Consider the following 17,374-nt stretch of genomic DNA (forward strand, 5'->3'; position numbering starts at 1 on the left):
AGCTGCAGGGGAGGGGGAGAACACTGCAGGAGAGGGGGGAATGCTGCAGGGGAGGGGAAAACAGTGCAGGGGAGGAGGGGAGCACTGCAGGGGAGGGGACACCACGGGGGGTGTCCTGGGGGCTCCGACAGGTCAGACTTGAAGCTTTGTTTTGGTCGGCTGGGGACTGTGGTTACTTGAAGCGAAGTTTGTTGTTGTTTTTCGTTCCTTTCGTACTCCGGGGGCAGACCGAGGACCGGTAGAGGCTTTTGTGTGTTTTTTTTCACCCCCCTTCCCCTTTCCCCCCTCTTCCCTCCCCCTCTCCCTCCCTCTCCCCTCCCCCCCCCCCCCATGTCTCAAGGCAATAGGATTAATGTGTATTAAACTGTAGATACTTCTAGGACAGTAAATTTATGCTGATAATTTTATTTTGTATAATTTCCTTCCCCCCTCTCCCTTCCCCCCCTCTTCTTTTGTGTTTCCTTTCAACCCTTCTTTGTGTTCCCCCTCCCCCCCCCTTAGCCTTCAACACCTCTTTTAATTTCCCCTTCCTCAACGTTTGTTTTTTGTTAAATTTACTTTTTAGGATGCCTAAAAATCACAAGTTTGGATCTCTTCCACCTTTCCCTCTTCCTTTTCCCCCTTTCCCTATTCCTTTTCCCCCTTTCCCTATTCCTTTCCCCCCTTTCCCTCTTCCTTCCCCCCTTTCCCTCTTCCTTTCCTCCCTTTCTCTATTCCTTTCCTCCCTTTTCCCTCTTCCTTCCCCCTTTTCCCTCTTCCTTTCCTCCCTTTTCCCTCTTCCTTCCCCCTTTTCCCTCTTCCTTTCCTTCTTCCTTCCCCCTTCCTTCTTCCTTTCCCTCTTCTTTTCCCCCTTTTCTTCTTCCTTTCTCTTTCCCACCTTTACTTCTCCCTTTTCCTCTTCTTTCCTCCCTTTTCCTCTTCTTTCCCTTCCTCTTCCTCTTCCTTTCCCCCCTTTCCCCCTTCCTTCCCCTCCCTTTCCCTCTTCCTTTGCCTCCTTTCCCCCTTCCTTCCTCTCTCTTTCCCTCTTCCTTTCCTTCTTCCTTTCCCTCTTTTCCCCCCTTTCCCTTTTCCTTTCCACCTTTCCCTTTTCCTTTCCCCCTTTCCCTTTTCCTTTCCCCCTTTTCCTTTCTCCCTTTCCCTTTTCCTTTCTCCCTTTCCCTTTTCCTTTCCCCCTTTCCCTTTTCCTTTCCCCCTTCCCTTTTCCTTTCCCCCTTCCTTCTTCTCCCTTTCCCTCTTCCTTTCCTTCTTCCTTTCCCTCTTTTCCCCCTTTCCCTTTTCCTGTCCCCCTTTTCCTCTTTTTTCCCCCCCTTTCCCTCTTCTTTCCCCCCTTTCCCTCTTCCTTTCCCTCCTTTCCTTCTTCCTTTCCCTCCTTTCCCTCCTTTCCTTCTTCCTTTCCTTCTTCCTCTCCCTCTTTTTCCTCCCCTTTCCCTCTTCCTTCCCCTTCTTCCCCTCTTCCTTTCCCTCCTTTCCTTCCTCCCTCCCCTCCTTTCCCTCTTCCTTCCCCGCTCCCCCTCCTCCTTCCCCCCTCCCCCTCCCCAGGTTTTGGCTCTGTTTGGGTCGTTGTTGTTTTCCCCTTGCTTTGGTTTCGTTTCCTTTCCGTTTGGGTTTGTGTCGGTTCCGTTGGATCCTTTCTGTTGTTCATTTGTATTTGATTCTGAGTTCGGTGCAGCCTGCCCAGGGCTGCCCCAGTGTATTCTCCTGATAGCTCTGAACTCTTGTGGGTGTTTTAATAAATTTTATATTTATTTTTTGCACTCAACCCTTGGCCCCCACCCTGCATCTCTTTCTTTGCCTGGGGGTGGGAACTGGGGCGGGACGGGGCCCTGGGGGTGGGAATTGGGGCAGGGGACAGGATGGGGTCCTGGGGGTGGGAATTGGGGCAGGACGGGACCCTGGGGGTGGGAATTGGGTCAGGGGGCAGGATGTGATCCTGTCTGTGGGGAGGGGGCAGGATAGGACCTTGTCTATGGGAATGGAAGGGTCAGGATAGGGCCTAATTGAGGGGGGGTCAGAATGGGGCCCTGCCGACAGGAAAGGGGGGGCAGGATGAAGCCTTGGTTATGAGAATGGGGGTGCCAGGATGGGCTGTGGGTGTGGGAATGGGGGGGCAGGATGGGTCCCTGGAGGGGTTGGGGTGAAGGAGGGGAACAGGGTGGATGGGGCCCCTTCGGGGGGTGCTGGATGGGGCCCCGAGTCTGGGAGTCAGGAGGGGAGGGAGGATGGGGTCCAGTTAAGGGGGGATGAGGGGGGGTGGGCACTGAGTATGGAAGGGCGGGGGCAGGATGGGGTCCTGTCTCTGGGAGGGAGGGCAGGATGAGGCCCAGTTAGGGGTGTTGGGGGCGGAGGATGCGGCCCTCTGGGGGTCGGGTTGGATCCCTGCCTGCGGGGGGTGTCGTCGAGTCCCCCCCAGGGCTATCAAAGCACCTGCAGGGGGAGCGCCCGGCCCAGACCCGGACAAGCTCCTCCGAGCCGCCAGGGGGCGCAGCAGCGGAAGCAGTTGCGGCTCCGGGTCCCGCCCCTTGCAGCCAGGCGCGCGGCGATTGGCTGGGCCGCGCGTGCCCCCCTGGCGCGCGGCTCCAGCGTCCGGCAGCGGGCGCGCGCGCGCCGCCCAGTATGGCCGCGGCAGGGCTGCTGGGCCGGGGGCCGGTGAGTGTCCTCTGTGTCCCCCTGTCCGTCCGAGTGACCTTCCCTCTGCCCGTGCCATCCCCGCCCGGCCCCAGGGGCGGGGGCGCTCTGGCCGTTGTCCGAGGTCGCCCTCGCACAGTTCGGGAGGTGGGGAGTTGGGTCCCGCTCCCTCCGTGTGTCCCCCTGTGCCTCCCTCCTCCCCCGTCCCGGTCCCGGGTGAGTGCCGCCGGCGCCTGCTCACGGTAAGTGTCACCGGTAACGAGGGAGGTGCCCTCCGACTCCTTGCTGGTAAGTGTCCCCCTCCCCCGTGGAGGCCCCTCCAATGCCCTCCCACCGGTGCTGGCAGCTTTCTCCCGCCTTCCCCGGTGCCCTAGGCCAGCCTCCGCCCTCCCTTCCCCGGTGCTCTCCTCCCCCGTGCCGCTGAAGGTGACCTTCTCCCCCACCTTCTCTCCGCTGTCACGTCCCCTTTCACTCTCCCTTGGTGGTGAAGCCACCCTCCCCCATCCCCGTGTCCCCTCCCGGTGCCGGTGAAAGCACTTCCCCCATCCCAGTGCTTTCTCCAGCCTTGTCGTGCCCCCAGGGCGTGTAGTTATGGACAGTTTCTTGCCATGGGAGCAGCCTTCTCCCCTCGAAGTGTTTCTCAGTGCTGGTTTTGTGCCCCCGCAGCTCTTCCTGCGCCGCAGCACCTGGCGAGGCTTCAGCTCGCAGTCGGAGGGGGAGGCGCGGGTGAGCCGGGTCCTGCGGGAGAAGTTCCCCCGGGCTTCCTCCATCAGAGTGGTGGACATCTCAGGTACAGCAGGAGCTCTGCATGGGCCTCCCCATCCCCTCAAACCACAGAACCACAGAACGGTTTGGGTTGTAAAAGCTCTCTGAGGTCATCCAGTCCAACATCAACCCAGCACCACCATGGCCACCAAAGCATGGCCCCAGGTGCCATGGCCACAGGTTTCTGGAACACCTCCAGGGCTGGGGACTTCACCACCTCCCTGGGCAGCCTCTGCCAATCCCTGACCACTCTTGCAGCTAAGAAATGTTTCCTCCTCTCTAACTTAACCCTCCCCTGGCACAATTCCAGGCCATTGCCTCTCCTCCTATCACCTGATTCTAGGGAGCAGAGCCCAACTCCCACCTCCCTGCAGCCTCCTCTCAGGGAGCTGTAGGGAGCAATGAGGTCTCCCCTCGGTCTCCTCCACACCAAACACCCCCAGGTCCATCAGCTGCTGCTCCCCAGCTTTGTTGCCCTTCCCCAGCCCTCAATGTCCTCCTTGGAGTGAGGGCCTGGAAACTGAACCCAGAGCTGGAGGTGCGGCCTCGGCAGTGCCCGTTCCAGGGGCACGATTGCTTCCCTGCTCCTCCTGCTCACCATCTGGGGGTGGAAGGAGCTGAGTCTGTTGCCAGCCCCACCTCTCTGCGGGCACCCCCCCAACCTGGGCCACGAAGGTGGGGGCACAGAGGAGCCTGATCTCTGCTGAAGCACTTGCTGCCGGTTTGATGTTGCCAGGAGGCTGTGGCGCCATGTACGAGATCCACATCGAGTCAGAGGAGTTCAGAGAGAAGCGAACGGTGCAGCAGCACCAGATGGTTAACCAGGTGAGGGGGGCCCAGGGGGCTGTGGTTTGGCTTGGGGCAGCACTTCACGGAGCCATGGAATGAGTTGGGTTGGAAGAGACCTCAAAGCTCAGCCAGTGCCAACCCCCTGCCGTGGGCAGGGACACCTCCCCCCAGCCCAGCTTGCTCAGGGCCTCAGCCAGCCTGGCCTTGAACACCTCCAGGGAGAGGACATCCACAGCCTCCCTGGGCAACCTGTGCCAGGGTCTCATCACCCTCACTGCAAAGAATTTCTTCATCTCCAGGCTCAAGCTGCCCTCTCCCATCTTCACTCCAGATCTCAGAGGTCTTTTCCAGCCTTAGTGACTCTGTGATATGCAGAGTGCCTGGCTGGGAAGTCTTGCAGGCAGCAGTGTGCTCAGCTTCAAGCTGGGACTGCAGTGAGGTTGGGGTTGGCCTCCTCTCCCCAGTGTCAGGTGGTGGAAGGAGAGCTGACCTGACATGGTGCCAGGGGAGGGTTAGGTTGGAGATGAGGCAAAGTTTCTTTACTGCAAGGGTGCTCAGGGATGGGAACAGGCTGCCCAGGGAGGTGGTGGAGTCCCCATCCCTGGAGGCATTCCAGAACCGTGGCCACGGCACTTGGGACCATGGTTTGGTGGCAGTGGCTCAGCAGCAGTGGTTGGATTGAGCTCCAGGGGAGCAGCTGGGACTGGATGATCTGAGAGGTCTCTTCCAGCCTCAGCAGCTCCGTGGCTCTGTGTCCCCTGTGGGCTGTGTGCTCAGCACACACAGCGAGTGGCTGAGGGCCACACTGTCCCTGTGGGCTGTGGGAGAAGGGCTCTGATGTTTGCTCTCCAGCAGATAAAGGCCAGCTCTGGGTGTGGTCTTCAGCTGGGCTCTGGGCTTGCAGCATGCTGGTGGGGCAGGGGCTGTGTGAGCACAGCTCTGGGAGCTGGAGCCTCTGGGGGTGATTATCTCAGCTCAGCACCCCAGTGGCTGTAGAGCTTGGGAGGGGCAGGCAGTGCTGCTCCGTGCTGGGTGAAGCTGTCTCAGCAGCAGTGGAGCGCTGCTAGGGAGCCCTGTGCAGCACCTGTGCCCTCGGGGTGCATCACAATGTCTCAGCTGTGTCCAGGCAGCACTTGGGGCCACTCTCTGCACACCAAAGTGCTCTTTGTGATTCCAGCCAGGACTTGCTGCCCTCAGCAGCACCTTCTGGGTGCAGGCTCCACACAGCCACCACTTGGAGCAGCACCAAGAGCAGAGCCACTCAGAGCTGCCTGCCTTGGTTCATGAAAACCAAGGGCTGGGGCCTGGCCTTGTGGCACAACAAACCCAGGAAGGCTCCAGGCTGGGGGCAGAGTGGCTGGAGACTGCCTAGTGGAAAAGGCCCCAGGGGTGCGGGGTGCCAGCAGCTGGAGAGGAGCCAGGGGGTGCCCAAGTGTCCAAGAAGGCCACCAGCAGCCTGGCCTGGAGCGGCAATGGTGTGGGCAGCAGGAGCAGGGCAGGGATTGTGCCCCTGGGCAGGCCACAGCTGGAGGGCTGGGGGCAGGGCAGGGCTTCTCAGTCCCAGAAGGCTACTGAGGGCTGGAGCAGGTCCAGAGAAGGACAAGGAAGCTGGGGAGGAGCAGCTGAGGGAGCTGAGATTGGTCACTCTGGAGAAAAGGAGGCTGAGGAGAGACTTTGTGGCTCTCTGCAGCTCCCTGAAAGGAGGCTGAAGTGAGGTTGGGGTTGATCTCTTCTCCCTAGTATGAGGTGACAGAACAAAGAGGAACTGGCCTGGAATTGTGCCAGGGAGACTGAGGCTGGAAATGAGGAGAAGTTTCTTTGCTGCAAAGGGTCTCTGGCCTTGGCACAGGCTGCCCAGGGAGGTGGTGGAGTCCCCAGCCCTGGAGGTGCTCCAGAAAGCTGTGGCCAGGGTGGGGGTGGGTTGCTGGCTGGACTGGGTGATCTCAGCTTTTCCAAGCCCAACAGTTGTGTGGCTCTGATTCTGGTGCCTGTCTGTTGCAGGCACTGAGCGAGGAGATCAAGAGCATGCACGGACTGCGCATCTTCACCTCCACCCCCAAACCCTGAGCCCCTCAATAAAGGTCTTCACACAGCTCTCTTCTCGTGCTTGAGGCCAACCCCCAGCCTACCTCCATCTGAACTGTCCAAGGTGCTGTGTTGTCAAAGCACCTGTGAGGGGTGGGGGCCCCAAGGGCAGAGTGGGACAAGAAGCAAAGACCTCCCCTGAAAGGAGAGCAGGAAGGAGAAACTTTATTATTGCCTTGCCACATGGTAGGGTCCTTCCCTCAGCCCCCCCACTGCTGGGGACACCAAGGAGCTGAGCTGCTCTTCCAGCCCAGGGCCAGGCACTTTTTATTCCCTCCCCCCACAGCACTGCTGCTGCCAAGGGGAAACTTAAGGCTCTGAGTGCACCTCGCCCAAACCCAGCGCTGCAGGAAGGAGCTGAGCCGCTGCTGGCACCCAGGGAGGCTGCTCCCAGTGCTGTGTCCACGAGTCCAGAGGAGAAACTTTGCCTCTGCAAAGAGAAAGCGGCGGTGCAGCGCTCGAGCTTCACCCCCTGCCTGCGAGAGCCTGCTCTGAGTACAAGTCCCACCTTCAACCAGGCTGTGTGCTCGAGGCTGGTGAGAGCCACAGTCGAGTGGAGAGGCCTCCCCAGCACAGCCAACCCCTCGAGAACCAGGCAGGCTGCAGCAGCTGCTGCAGGGCAGAAGCGATGCTCGGCCGCCGAGGCCTCTCGGGGCTCGGGTTGCTGCAGGCGAAGCGCAGAGGTGGCTGGAGGCCGAAGCAGAGAGGAGCAGATGAGAGGTGGTCCTCCAGGGAAGGTCTATCTGTCCTTGGAGCCCAGCTTCTCAATCAGCTCCTGCAGGGGAGCCAACTCCCTCCTGTCAATCAGGTTGAATTCCTGGCAGGGAGGAAGAAGCCCAAACCATTAAATCCCCGCAGCAACTGAAGGGACCTCTGCAAGAGCTGCTGGAGAGCACCTGGCCCCCTCTGCCTGCTGGGAGGGCACCACGGCCCCTGGGCACCACCTGCAGCAGCCACCACTCCTGGTTAGCCCTGGAGAAATTCAGGGGCTGCAAGGCAACAGAACTGAGCCTGCCCAGGGCACACTGCTGGTGGCAACAGGCTGCAGTCAAAAAAGGTTCTGCTGCTGCTTCCAACTCGATCCTTCAGCTACACACCCCAAGGTGCTCCTCCAAATCCGGTTTCTTTTGCTGCAGGCCAGCAGCTAAAACCCCAGAGGGAAATTCAAGCAACACAGCTACCCTTCCTGCAGCACAAAGCCCAGCACCACAAACCCACAGCTGCAGGACCCACAGAGTACAGAGGGTGGGAGCTGAGCCCATCTCCTACCACCCACCACAGCTGGAGGTCTTCAAAGAGGAAAGGAGGAGGATCCTGAGCACCTCAAGAGACAAGCCAAGGGGCTGGAGCAGGGCAACCAAGCTGGGGAAGAGTCTGGAGAGCAGGGCTGGGGAGGAGCAGCTGAGGGAGCCTGGAGAAGAGGAGGCTGAGGAGAGACCTTCTGGCTCTCTACAACTCCCTGAAAGGAGGATGGAGCCAGGTGGGGGCTGGACTCTTCTCCCTAGTCTCTAGAGGAAATGGCCTGAAAATGTGCCAGGGGAGGGTTAGGTTGGAGCTGAGGAAAAATCTCTTTGAAAGCCGTGGCCAAGGCCCTCGTGGCCGTGGCTGGGCGGCCATGGTGGTGCTGGGTAGCTGGTTGGGCTGGGTGATCCCAGAGAGCTTTGGCAACCCAAACCATTCTGTGACTCTAAGCACCTGCAGAGGCAGGCAGGCAGCTGCTGTGTCCCAGCTCACCTGCACAAAGAAGATGAAGTGCTTGAAGGAGGTGTTGAGGTGAGCCTCCTCCTGCAGCCGCATGACAGAGTCAAAGTGCTGGTGGTAGATGTGGGCATAGACACGGAACAGCCTCTTCAGGATGGTCTTGGCCACAGACATGAAGTTCTTGGGAAATGGGACACCTGGAACACACCAAATGCACAGGAGTGAGCCCTTTGGTTGGGTCAGAAGGCCCCAAGCCAGATGCTGTGGCAGTGTCTTGGTGCTGTAGGAGGAGGCTGCGCTGTAGCACGTGGCCCTGCTGACCTATCTTGGAGGGGAAGAGTGTTTCATCATCCAGCTGGTCCTGCACCCATGTCATCAAGTAGTCAATGTACTTGGGAGCTGAGCACTTGATGGGCTTCTTGATGTTGGTGCCATCTGCCCAGTGGTACTCGTACCTGTGGGCACAGGGAAGCAAAAGCAGCTCTGAGACAGGAGGACAAAAGGCATTTGGAGGCCTCTCTGGGATTTTGGTGCTGCTGTTCTCACACAAGATGACTTCCCCAAGAGACCATCCTGAGGAGGCACACAAGCTGCACTAGGTTGGAAGGGACCCTCCAAGGGTATCTTGTCCAACCCCCCTGCACTCAGCAGGGACATCTCCAACTGGAGCAGGCTGCCCCAGGGCACAGCAAGTTTGAGCTTGAATGTCTGCAGGGCTGGAGCCTCAGCCACCTCCCTGGGCAGCCTGTCCCAGTGTCTCACCACCCTCATGGTGCAGAACTCCCTCCTGATGTACAACCTAAACCTCCTCTGCTCCAGTTTCAAACCACTGCCCCTGGTCCCATCCCCACAGACCCTGCTGAAGAGTCCCTCCCCAGCCTTCCTGCAGGTCCTAGCAGCAGACTGAAATGCAGCTCTAAGTCCTCCCTGGAGCCTTCTCCAGGCTGAGCAGCCCCAACTCTCCCAGCCTGTCCACACAGCTCTCTGATCATCTTTGTGGCCTCCTCTGGACCCTCTCCAGCAGGTCCAGGTCCCTCTTGTGTTTGGGGTCCCATAGGTAGACACAGCCCTGCAGGTGAGGTCTCACATTGGCTTGAGCCACCCTCTCAGATCAAGACAAGTGATTATCAATGCCACAGCTCCTCCCAGCTAGGAGGACTGTGATGCCCACCCCACCCCACCCCCACTTTCTCTGGGAGCTTTTGGAGAATCCTTCAAAAGCAGAGAACATTAACCACCCCCCATCTGGGCTGTCACCTGCTGGCTGGGGACAAATGGCAGCAAAGGCTGCCACTGACACAGGAAATGGTTACAGGAAACATCCCCAAACTTAGAAACAGGAACTTGCAGTGCAGATAGCTCTGGGTAGAGGAGCAGGGCAGGATGTGACATGGCACCCCCCAGACGCTGTCCCCAAGCCGCAGCCCTCGCTGCTGCCCCAGAGCCTGCCGCGGCCTCACCCCCAGAGCCAGGGAACCCCAGGAGGCTTTGGGCTGCAAGGGAGGCTGCAGGGCATTGAGCTGTGGGGAGCCAGAAGGTCCTCCCTCAGCTGCTGCTCCCCAGCTCTCTTCTCCAGACCCTTCCCCACCTTTGTTGCCCTTCTCTGGCCCTGCTCCAGCCCTCAGTGTCCTTCTTGGAGTGAGAGGCCCAACCCCGAGCCCAGCACTCAAGCTGTGGCCTCCGTCCCTGCCCTGCTCCTGCTGCCCACACCATTGCTGCTCCAGGCCAGGCTGCTGGTGCTCTTCTTGGCCACCTGGGCACCCCCTGGCTCCTCTCCAGCTGCTGGCACCCAGCACCCCCAGGGCCTCTTCCACTGGGCAGTTTCCAGCCACTCTGCCCCCAGCCTGGTGCCTTCCTGGGGTGGTTGTACCCCAAGGGCAGGACCCAGCCCTGGGCCTTGCCACATCCATCCAGCCTGGCCAGGTCCCTCTGAGAGCCTCCAACTGTCCAAGCAGATCAACTCTGCCACTCAGCTTGGTGTTGTCTGTAGCCTGGCTGAGGGAGACTCAATCCTTGTCCAGATCATTGCTGAAGAGACTGCAGAGAACTGACAAAGCTTTTGCTGACAGCTGGACTCAATGAGCTTAGAGGCCATTGCCAAGCACAACAATTCCATGGAGCAAGGTGCTGGAGCCACCTGTGCACACACCACACCTGAACTGTGACCACAGGGAAGGTCTCACCTTGGTCCTGCAGACATGACAGGGCAGCTGGCCTCTGTGCAGAACTCTGTGATGGTCCCATAGAGCATGTTGATCTGGTTGAAGAAGTCCACAGCTGGAAAGGAAACCCACCAAGGTCAGTGAGAGCACAGCCACCCCCAGGCCTGCAGCACCCTGCAGCTGACACAGCCTCTGAGGATCACTGTTGGGGTGGGAATGTGCTGCAAGGCTCTCAGGGAAACAAACATCCCATGGCTGATGACTTAAGAGACATCAACCATCTAGGAATGGGAATTCTCTGGCAATTGTTCAGCCTCCAGCTACTGCTCCTAACTGAGGTGAAATTCAACAAGGCCAAGTAGAAGGTCTTGCAGCTGGGTCAGGGCAAAAGCACAAATCCAGGCTGGGTGAGGAGTGGCTTGAGAGCAGCTCTGCAGACCCAAAGAGCCACCTATATCCTGGGGGGCATCCAGAGCAGCGTGACCAGCAGGACAAGGGAGGGGATTCTGCCCCTCTCCTCTGCTGAGACCCCACGTGGAGCACTGCACCCAGTTCTGGAGCTACCAACACAAGGTCATGGACCTGATGAGAAGAGTCCAGAGGAGGCCACAACGATGGTCAGAGGGCTGCAGAACCTCCCCTATGGGGACAGAGAGGGAGACTTGGGGCTGTTCAGCCTGGGGAAGAGAAGGCTCCAGGGAGACCTTAAAGCAGCTTTCCAGTGCCCAAAGGGCTCCAGGAGAGCTGGGGAGGGACTTTGGATAAGGGCTGGGAGTGCCAGGATGAGGAACAATGGCTTTGAGCTGGGAGAGGGGAGACTGAGACTGGAGATGAGGAAGAAATTCTTTGCAGTGAGGGTGGGGACACTGGCACAGGTTGCCCAGGGAGGCTGTGGCTGCTTCCTCCCTGGAGGTGTTCAAGGCCAGGCTGGATGAGGCCTTGAGCAACTTGGTCTAGTAGGAGGTGTCCCTGCCCATGGCATGGAAGGTCCCTTCCAACTCAAGCCATTCTGTCATTCTATGATTTGTCTGGCAGGAAGCTCCACTCAGCCTTTCACACCTTCAGAAAATGAAAGAGCCTCAAAGATCTGATGAATTTAGGCAACACAGGAAACACCTTCCTTTGCTTGAACAGCCCAGGTGCCCTGACCTACTGCCTGCTGCTACTCAAAACGACTTGTTCCTTCTCTTACCTCCAAAGAAAGGTCAAGGCTGGAGGCAGCAGCTGCTGAGAGCAGAATAAATTGGTAGTGTTTGCCTTCCTAGACCATCCAGGGAGCAGTGACTCACAGAAACCCAACAAGGAACTGCACACACCTGGGGTCCAGTGGAGAAGGCAGTTCTGCTTTCTCCCAGACTGCTCACTGTTGCCATTTCTGCTGCCAACAGCACTTTGCAATTCCAAACAGCAACACTCCAGGCCAGCTCCCTGGGACAAAAATAACCATTCCCAACTCCTGCAGCCCTTCCAACCCTTGAGTTCAAAGAAAACCACTCCAAAACAACAACAGTGAGCCAGGGGGTGCCCAGGTGGCCAAGAAGGCCACCAGCCGCTTGGCCTGGAGCAGCAATGGTTTGGGCAGCAGGAGCAGGGTAGGGATTGTCCCTGTGAGGCCACAGCTTGAGTGCTGGGCTCAGTTTTGGGCTCCTCAGCCCAAGAAGGGCATTGAGGGCTGGAGCAGGGCAATAAAGCTGGGGAAGGGTCTGGAGAATAGGGCTGGGGAGGAGCAGCTGAAGGAGCTGGGGGTGTTGAGCCTGGAGAAGAAGAGGCTGAAGGGAGACCTTCTGACTCTCTCCAAGCCCCTGACAGGAGGCTGGAGTCAGGTGGGGGTTGGTTTCTTCTCCCCAGTAACAAGTGACAGCAGAAGAAATGGCCTCAAGTTGTGCCAGAGGAGGTTTAGGTTGGATATTAGAAGAAACTTGACTGAAATGGTTCTCAAAGCCTGGCCCAGGCTGCCCAGGGGGGTGGTTGGATCCCCATCCCTGGAGGTGTTTCAAAGCTGCAGAGATGTGGTGCTGAGGGTCAAGGTTCAGCCCCAGACCTGGCAGACTTCAGAGAATGGCTGGACTCAGGCTTGGGCCTCTTTCCCAACCAAAACAATCCTGTGCTGTGGGTTTGTCTCTCACTTTTCCACCTGTGCAGAGCACCTCATCCCTTGAGCACAGAACCCACCACCCATCACACCATTTCTTTCCTTTTATCCCACCCGAGTTCCCCCAGCAAAGCACATCCTGGGATACGAATTCCCTCTGGGGCAGCCCTAGCCACAGATCTGGGTCGGGTTTTTTCCCCCCACTGCACCTCCAGAGAGCCCTCATTCCTAGGACTCACTGTTGACTGCAATCCACTCGTTGAGGTCCTCCCCCTCGGGCAGCATGACAGCTTGCCTGAGGTTGCCGCTGCCCAGCGTGGCCTCCGCATGCTTGAGGAGCTCGTACTGGTGGGAGCCTTCCGGAATGTTCTTCTTGGGCTTGAACGTTTTGGACGACCGACTCCCACTGCCGGCAGAGCAAACGGCCCCCTGAGCCCTCCGGCAGCCCTCCCTCCCCCGCGGCGCTTCCTGTGCTCTTCTGACCGCTTCTATCCGCTGCCACTCCAACCCTTTCCCATTGCCCCGGCGCTGGGGCGAACAGATCCCACCTCTGAGATCAAGTGTCACACCGCCCCTTCCGCCCCTCCCCCTCTCACGACAGCCCCCTCCCCCTGCCTCACGACAGCCACCGCCTCCCCGCCCCCCCCCCGACTGCTACCTCTCCCTCTCACGACTGCCACCTCCCCGCCCCTCAGGACTGTCACCTCCTCCCCAGGACTGCCACCACCTCCCACCCCTCCCCCTTTCACCACAGCCGCCACCTCCCCCACCGCCCCCCGACTGCCACCACCTCCCCCCGCGACTGTCACCCACAGGCTTCCCTCTTTTTCTCCCTCCCAAAGTTGCAGACACTGGGTGCAAAAGCCCCAAAGCCTCCTGGAGCAGCACAGAAAGGCAGGCCCAGGCGACTGGGCTGCAGAACAAAACCACCTGTCACCGGGGCGGCAGTGTGAGAGGGACAAAGGGGACAGGGAGGGTGTCCCTGCCCCCAGTGACACAGCTTCAGAGATGGCATTGGGTCGGAAGGGACCCTCAAGGGTCATCTCATCCAACCCCCCTGCCGTCAGCAGGGACATCTCCAACTGGATTAGGCTGCACCAGGGCCACACCAAGTCTGAGCTTGAAAGTCTGCAGGCATGGGGCCTCAACCACATCCCTGGGCAACCTGTTAGACCCAAATGCTAGAACCTCAATGCCCAAACCCACTGTAGGAAGCAGCTAAAACCAGCAACTTCCCAAGCTGCAGCCCCTGCAAGTTGTCACTGTCACCACAATCTTCCCTTGTGTCACTCAGCAGCAGAGCCACTGCTCAGCTCCTCATCAACCCCCTCCCTGTGCCTCCACTGCAGCCCTTCCCCACACAGCCACTGCTGCCAGAATGGGTGAATTTTGATATCCCTCAAGCAGACAATGTTAACTTTCAGAGCCTGGCTGGCACATGCCCCACAGCAGCTTCCTGGCACAGCCTCAAGGCTTTGCACTCTGCTTACGTGTGAGGCTGGGCACGGAAGTAAAAGAGCTTTAGGTGCAGCTCACTCTTAAACCTCCTGCTCCAGCCCAAACACCAGCCCAGCACATCAGTGGTCCTAGGCAGAGGGGCCCAAAAGGCAGCCCCAGCCCCAAGGAGAGGCTCCCCAACCCCTTCCTCCCAGCCCTCATCCACAGCAGCCACCAGGACTCGGGAGCCAGCAGCCCTCTCACTTTGTCAGCCTTTGAGCCTACCACACACCTGCTGCAGCACCTTAAAGATGCCATTTTGGACACCACATCCTTGCAGGGTGCCCAAATTGTCACCATTTCCCCTGCAGTCAGGCCTGCCCCAGCCCACAGAGTCCCTCACACAAGCCCCACCAGCACTCAAAAGCCATCACTCTCTGCACTCCACCTGCACTTGCCCACTGATGGCAGGGTGAGGCTCATCCAGGTGGAAACCCCACATCCAAGGGACAAGGGTCTCCTCTCTTCTGCCTCACCTCACACCTCCAAAGCTCCCTCCCAACTCCCAGGGCCTCACAGTAAGGCAGAGCATACCTGCAGACCCCCCCCACTTCAAAGCCTCCCCCCCCCCAATCCCCCATGACAGCCAGCTCCTCAAACCCTCCCCAAGAAGGATTAACCCTCCTAACAAAACCCCTCACCAGAGCCTTCCCACTAAGGCTGCCCCCCCCAAGCCTTCCCATCCTCCCCCCACACCTCCAATGCCTCCCCACCCATCCAGGGGCACCCTGCTTCTGCTGCTGGGCCTCAGACCCCACTCCCAGCGATGGGGCAGGCCCTGTCTCACTCCATCCTCCTCCACCAGACCACATTCCTCATGTGCCCCTAGGGTCTCCTCCCAGTGTCTTCCTCACCCCTTCCTTCTACCTCCTCAGGGACTCTTTCCAAAGCCTTCACAGAATGGTAGGAATTGAAAGAGACCTCTGGATATCCTTCATTCCAACCCCTCTACTAGATCTCCCTCACACAAACCCAGCCTCCTCAAACTCCTCTTAAGCCTCAACCCAAAGCCACTCACACCTTCCCCCTCAAACACCCCTTCAGAGGCCACCTCCTGTGCCTCACCACGAGGCCTTCCCCAGCTCCTGGGCACTGCTGTGGCCTCCATCTCCAGCCAAAACCTCCCTTGAGGCCCAGGACTTCCCTCAGGCTCCCACCCTGCAACACCTTCCTCAAGCCCTCAGACATCTCAGCACTCCCCTGCCCCACAAACCCCTTAAAAGCCTTTCTCCTGCTCAAGCCTCTCAACCCCCCAGCCCTCAAGGCCCCTCCTAAACGCTTTTCCCTTCCTGGTATGTCTCACAGACCAAGGCCAAGCGTGTGTCCCCCCCACCCCAAATCCCCTCACAATCCCTCGATGTCCTTCTCCTCAGAGCCCCTCCCCAGAGACCTTCCCTCATACAGCTTCTCACAGCCCCCCCGCCCAAAGCCTTCCTCCTCCCAAAGCCCCTCACAGACCCAGTCGCCAAGGTCCCCATATTCTTCCTCTCCTGAGGCCTCTCATAGCTTACACTCCACAGTGAGCCCCCCCACCCTGAAGTCTTTATAACCTTCCTAAAGCCTCTCACAGCCCCCAACCCCGAAGCCTTACCCCCCCCAGTCCCTTCCCCATCAGGCCTTCCTCCTTCCCACCCCCCGCAACCACTTCCCCCTCCCCAACACCTCTCACAGGCCAAGCCCTGTCGCTTCCCTCCAGATCCTCTCACAACCCTCCCCAGCGCCTTCCCCAGAGGCCTTCTCCCCCTCCAAGCCCCCTCACAGACCCAGTGCTCAAAGCCCCCCGAACACCTCTCACAGGCCAAGCCCTATCGCTTCCCTCCAGATCCTCTCACAACCTTCCCAAAGCTCCTCCCCAGGCCCCCACAGGCCCGGCCCTCCAGGCCCCCTCAAACACCTCTCACAGACCAAGTGCCCCCTCTCAAACCCGTCACGGCCCCTTTCCTGCCTCAGCAGGGCGGCTCTCGGGTCACTCACAAGAGGAAGCTCATGGCGGGCAGGGCCGGGCCGGGGCTGAGGCGAGAGCGCGAGCCGGGGCGGCGGCGCCTCCTCCAGCGCGGCCGCAGCTCCTCGCGCGCAGCGCCCGCCAAGCCCCGCCCCGCCCCCAACTCTCGCGAGAGCTGAGCAAGGGCGTGGCTTCAGGCAGCGAATATAGCATGGCGGGGGCGGGGCTTAAGGGTAGGGGGCGGTGCCTCACGCAGCGGCGTCACCATGGCAGCAGCTCCTGGCCGCGGCTCGCTGTGGGACTGTGCCAGCCTCGGCCCCGCCGGAGCTCTGTGGGGCGAGGCAGCCCTGTGGGGCTAGGAACTCTCAAAGCCCCTCCCCCATGGACCTACAGACTCTCAACATCCTCTCCTCATTGGCCTGGGCATCCCCAAAAACTTTCCACGTGGGCCTGGGCAACCCAGAAGACCCCTCGTGGGCAGCCCTCCATGGGTCTAGGCACATGCCAAACCCCCTCGTTGATCTGGGTAGCCCCTATTGGCCCGGGCACTCTCAAAGGTCCCTCCACACGGCTAGATGGCCCCCACCATGGACCTTCCTCTGCCTGGATTCTCCTCCAGCTCACAGGCACTTCCCTGCACCGCCTCTTCCCCAACCTCTCCCCCTAGTCACCACCATTTCATTTCAGCATCACATAAGGCTGGACCCTCCCACCCCATCCAACCTCTCAGACCAGCTTCAGAAGGTGAAACTTCCCCCAAACATCCTGAAGTTGGTCAAACTCTTCCCAGGACCCATTTCTGCAGGTTTCACCCCAGCTCTGACTCCTCTAGTCCTTGCCTTAGTAATAAACTGCTGTTATTGGCATTAAAATTTACTTTTGGCACCAAGAAGTGACTGTGCCCACTCTAAATGAGTTGAACATTAAAACAAACACCAGGTTATTTTAGCTCATGGCCAGGCCACCTCTTACAGCTCTCACAAGCAGCTCGATGTGGCATGGGGATGGTGGTTGGTGATCCTCAGTATTTATTGGACACTGGGGGAGGCATAAAAACCTCCCCAGATTCATCAAAGCAGCTCAGTGACCTTGGGATAAACCTTCAAGGCTGCCCTTCAGAGCTCAAGGGGTGTGGAGGGCAATGCTAAGGTAAATATTAAGTAAACACAAAGCAAACAAACAGGCAGAGATGACTAAAGATGCTCAGCACAGGCTCCCAAGGACTTACAAACCTCTCCTTTCACCTCTCTCCCATGCAGGTTTCTTGCTTCCTTCTCCACAACACCAGGAAGCATCATTCCCAGCCACCATGTCCTGATGCTGTGGGCCAGCAGATGCCACACAGGTCTGTTACAAACTATAGTTTTCTACACAGGCACTTAATTTTGCTACTTTTGGAGAGAAAGGGTGGAAAACCACCACCAGTGACAGCCCCCTCTCCCTGTCAGTGCATACTGATGGATCCTGTTCCCTGTGGGATCCAGCTTCCCAACCTGCTGCACAGAGCTGGGATCATCTGGAGCTGGAGCACTCACTTTGCCCCCAGGTTTTTAGGTTTGAGGAGGGGCAACATCAGCTCCTAGGACCTGCCAGGACCTCTCTGCAGTTAATTCTTCCCTATTTAGCAGCTCAGCTGCCTGTTTTGGCGTGTGTAGGCTTAACCCCCAAACCAGCCTGAAGCACAGAAGTTGGAAGGGACCTCCAGAGATCATCCAG

At 58.9% G+C, this 17,374-nt stretch overlaps 2 protein-coding genes across 2 annotated transcripts; one reads left to right on the plus strand and one right to left on the minus strand.

The window, feature by feature from the left end:
- Positions 1-2,550: 2,550 nt before the first annotated feature.
- BOLA3 (bolA family member 3) lies at positions 2,551-6,265 on the plus strand. Its single transcript, XM_054175297.1, has 4 exons — positions 2,551-2,646; positions 3,292-3,415; positions 4,127-4,215; positions 6,181-6,265. Exons 1-4 carry the CDS (start codon positions 2,614-2,616, stop codon positions 6,244-6,246), a joined length of 312 nt encoding a protein of 103 aa, XP_054031272.1. The 5' UTR covers positions 2,551-2,613; the 3' UTR covers positions 6,247-6,265.
- Positions 6,266-6,403: 138 nt separating this feature from the next.
- Positions 6,404-15,803, minus strand: MOB1A (MOB kinase activator 1A). The gene is made up of 6 exons (XM_054175296.1): positions 15,691-15,803; positions 12,459-12,625; positions 10,149-10,242; positions 8,287-8,420; positions 7,999-8,162; positions 6,404-7,081 (listed from the first exon to the last, which is right to left on the minus strand). Exons 1-6 carry the CDS (start codon positions 15,702-15,704, stop codon positions 7,004-7,006), a joined length of 651 nt encoding a protein of 216 aa, XP_054031271.1. The 5' UTR covers positions 15,705-15,803; the 3' UTR covers positions 6,404-7,003.
- Between the last annotated feature and the right edge of the window lie 1,571 nt (positions 15,804-17,374).

Source organism: Dryobates pubescens, chromosome 31 (assembly GCF_014839835.1).
Source record: "Dryobates pubescens isolate bDryPub1 chromosome 31, bDryPub1.pri, whole genome shotgun sequence".
In the NCBI taxonomy this organism is placed as follows: Eukaryota; Metazoa; Chordata; class Aves; order Piciformes; family Picidae; genus Dryobates; species Dryobates pubescens.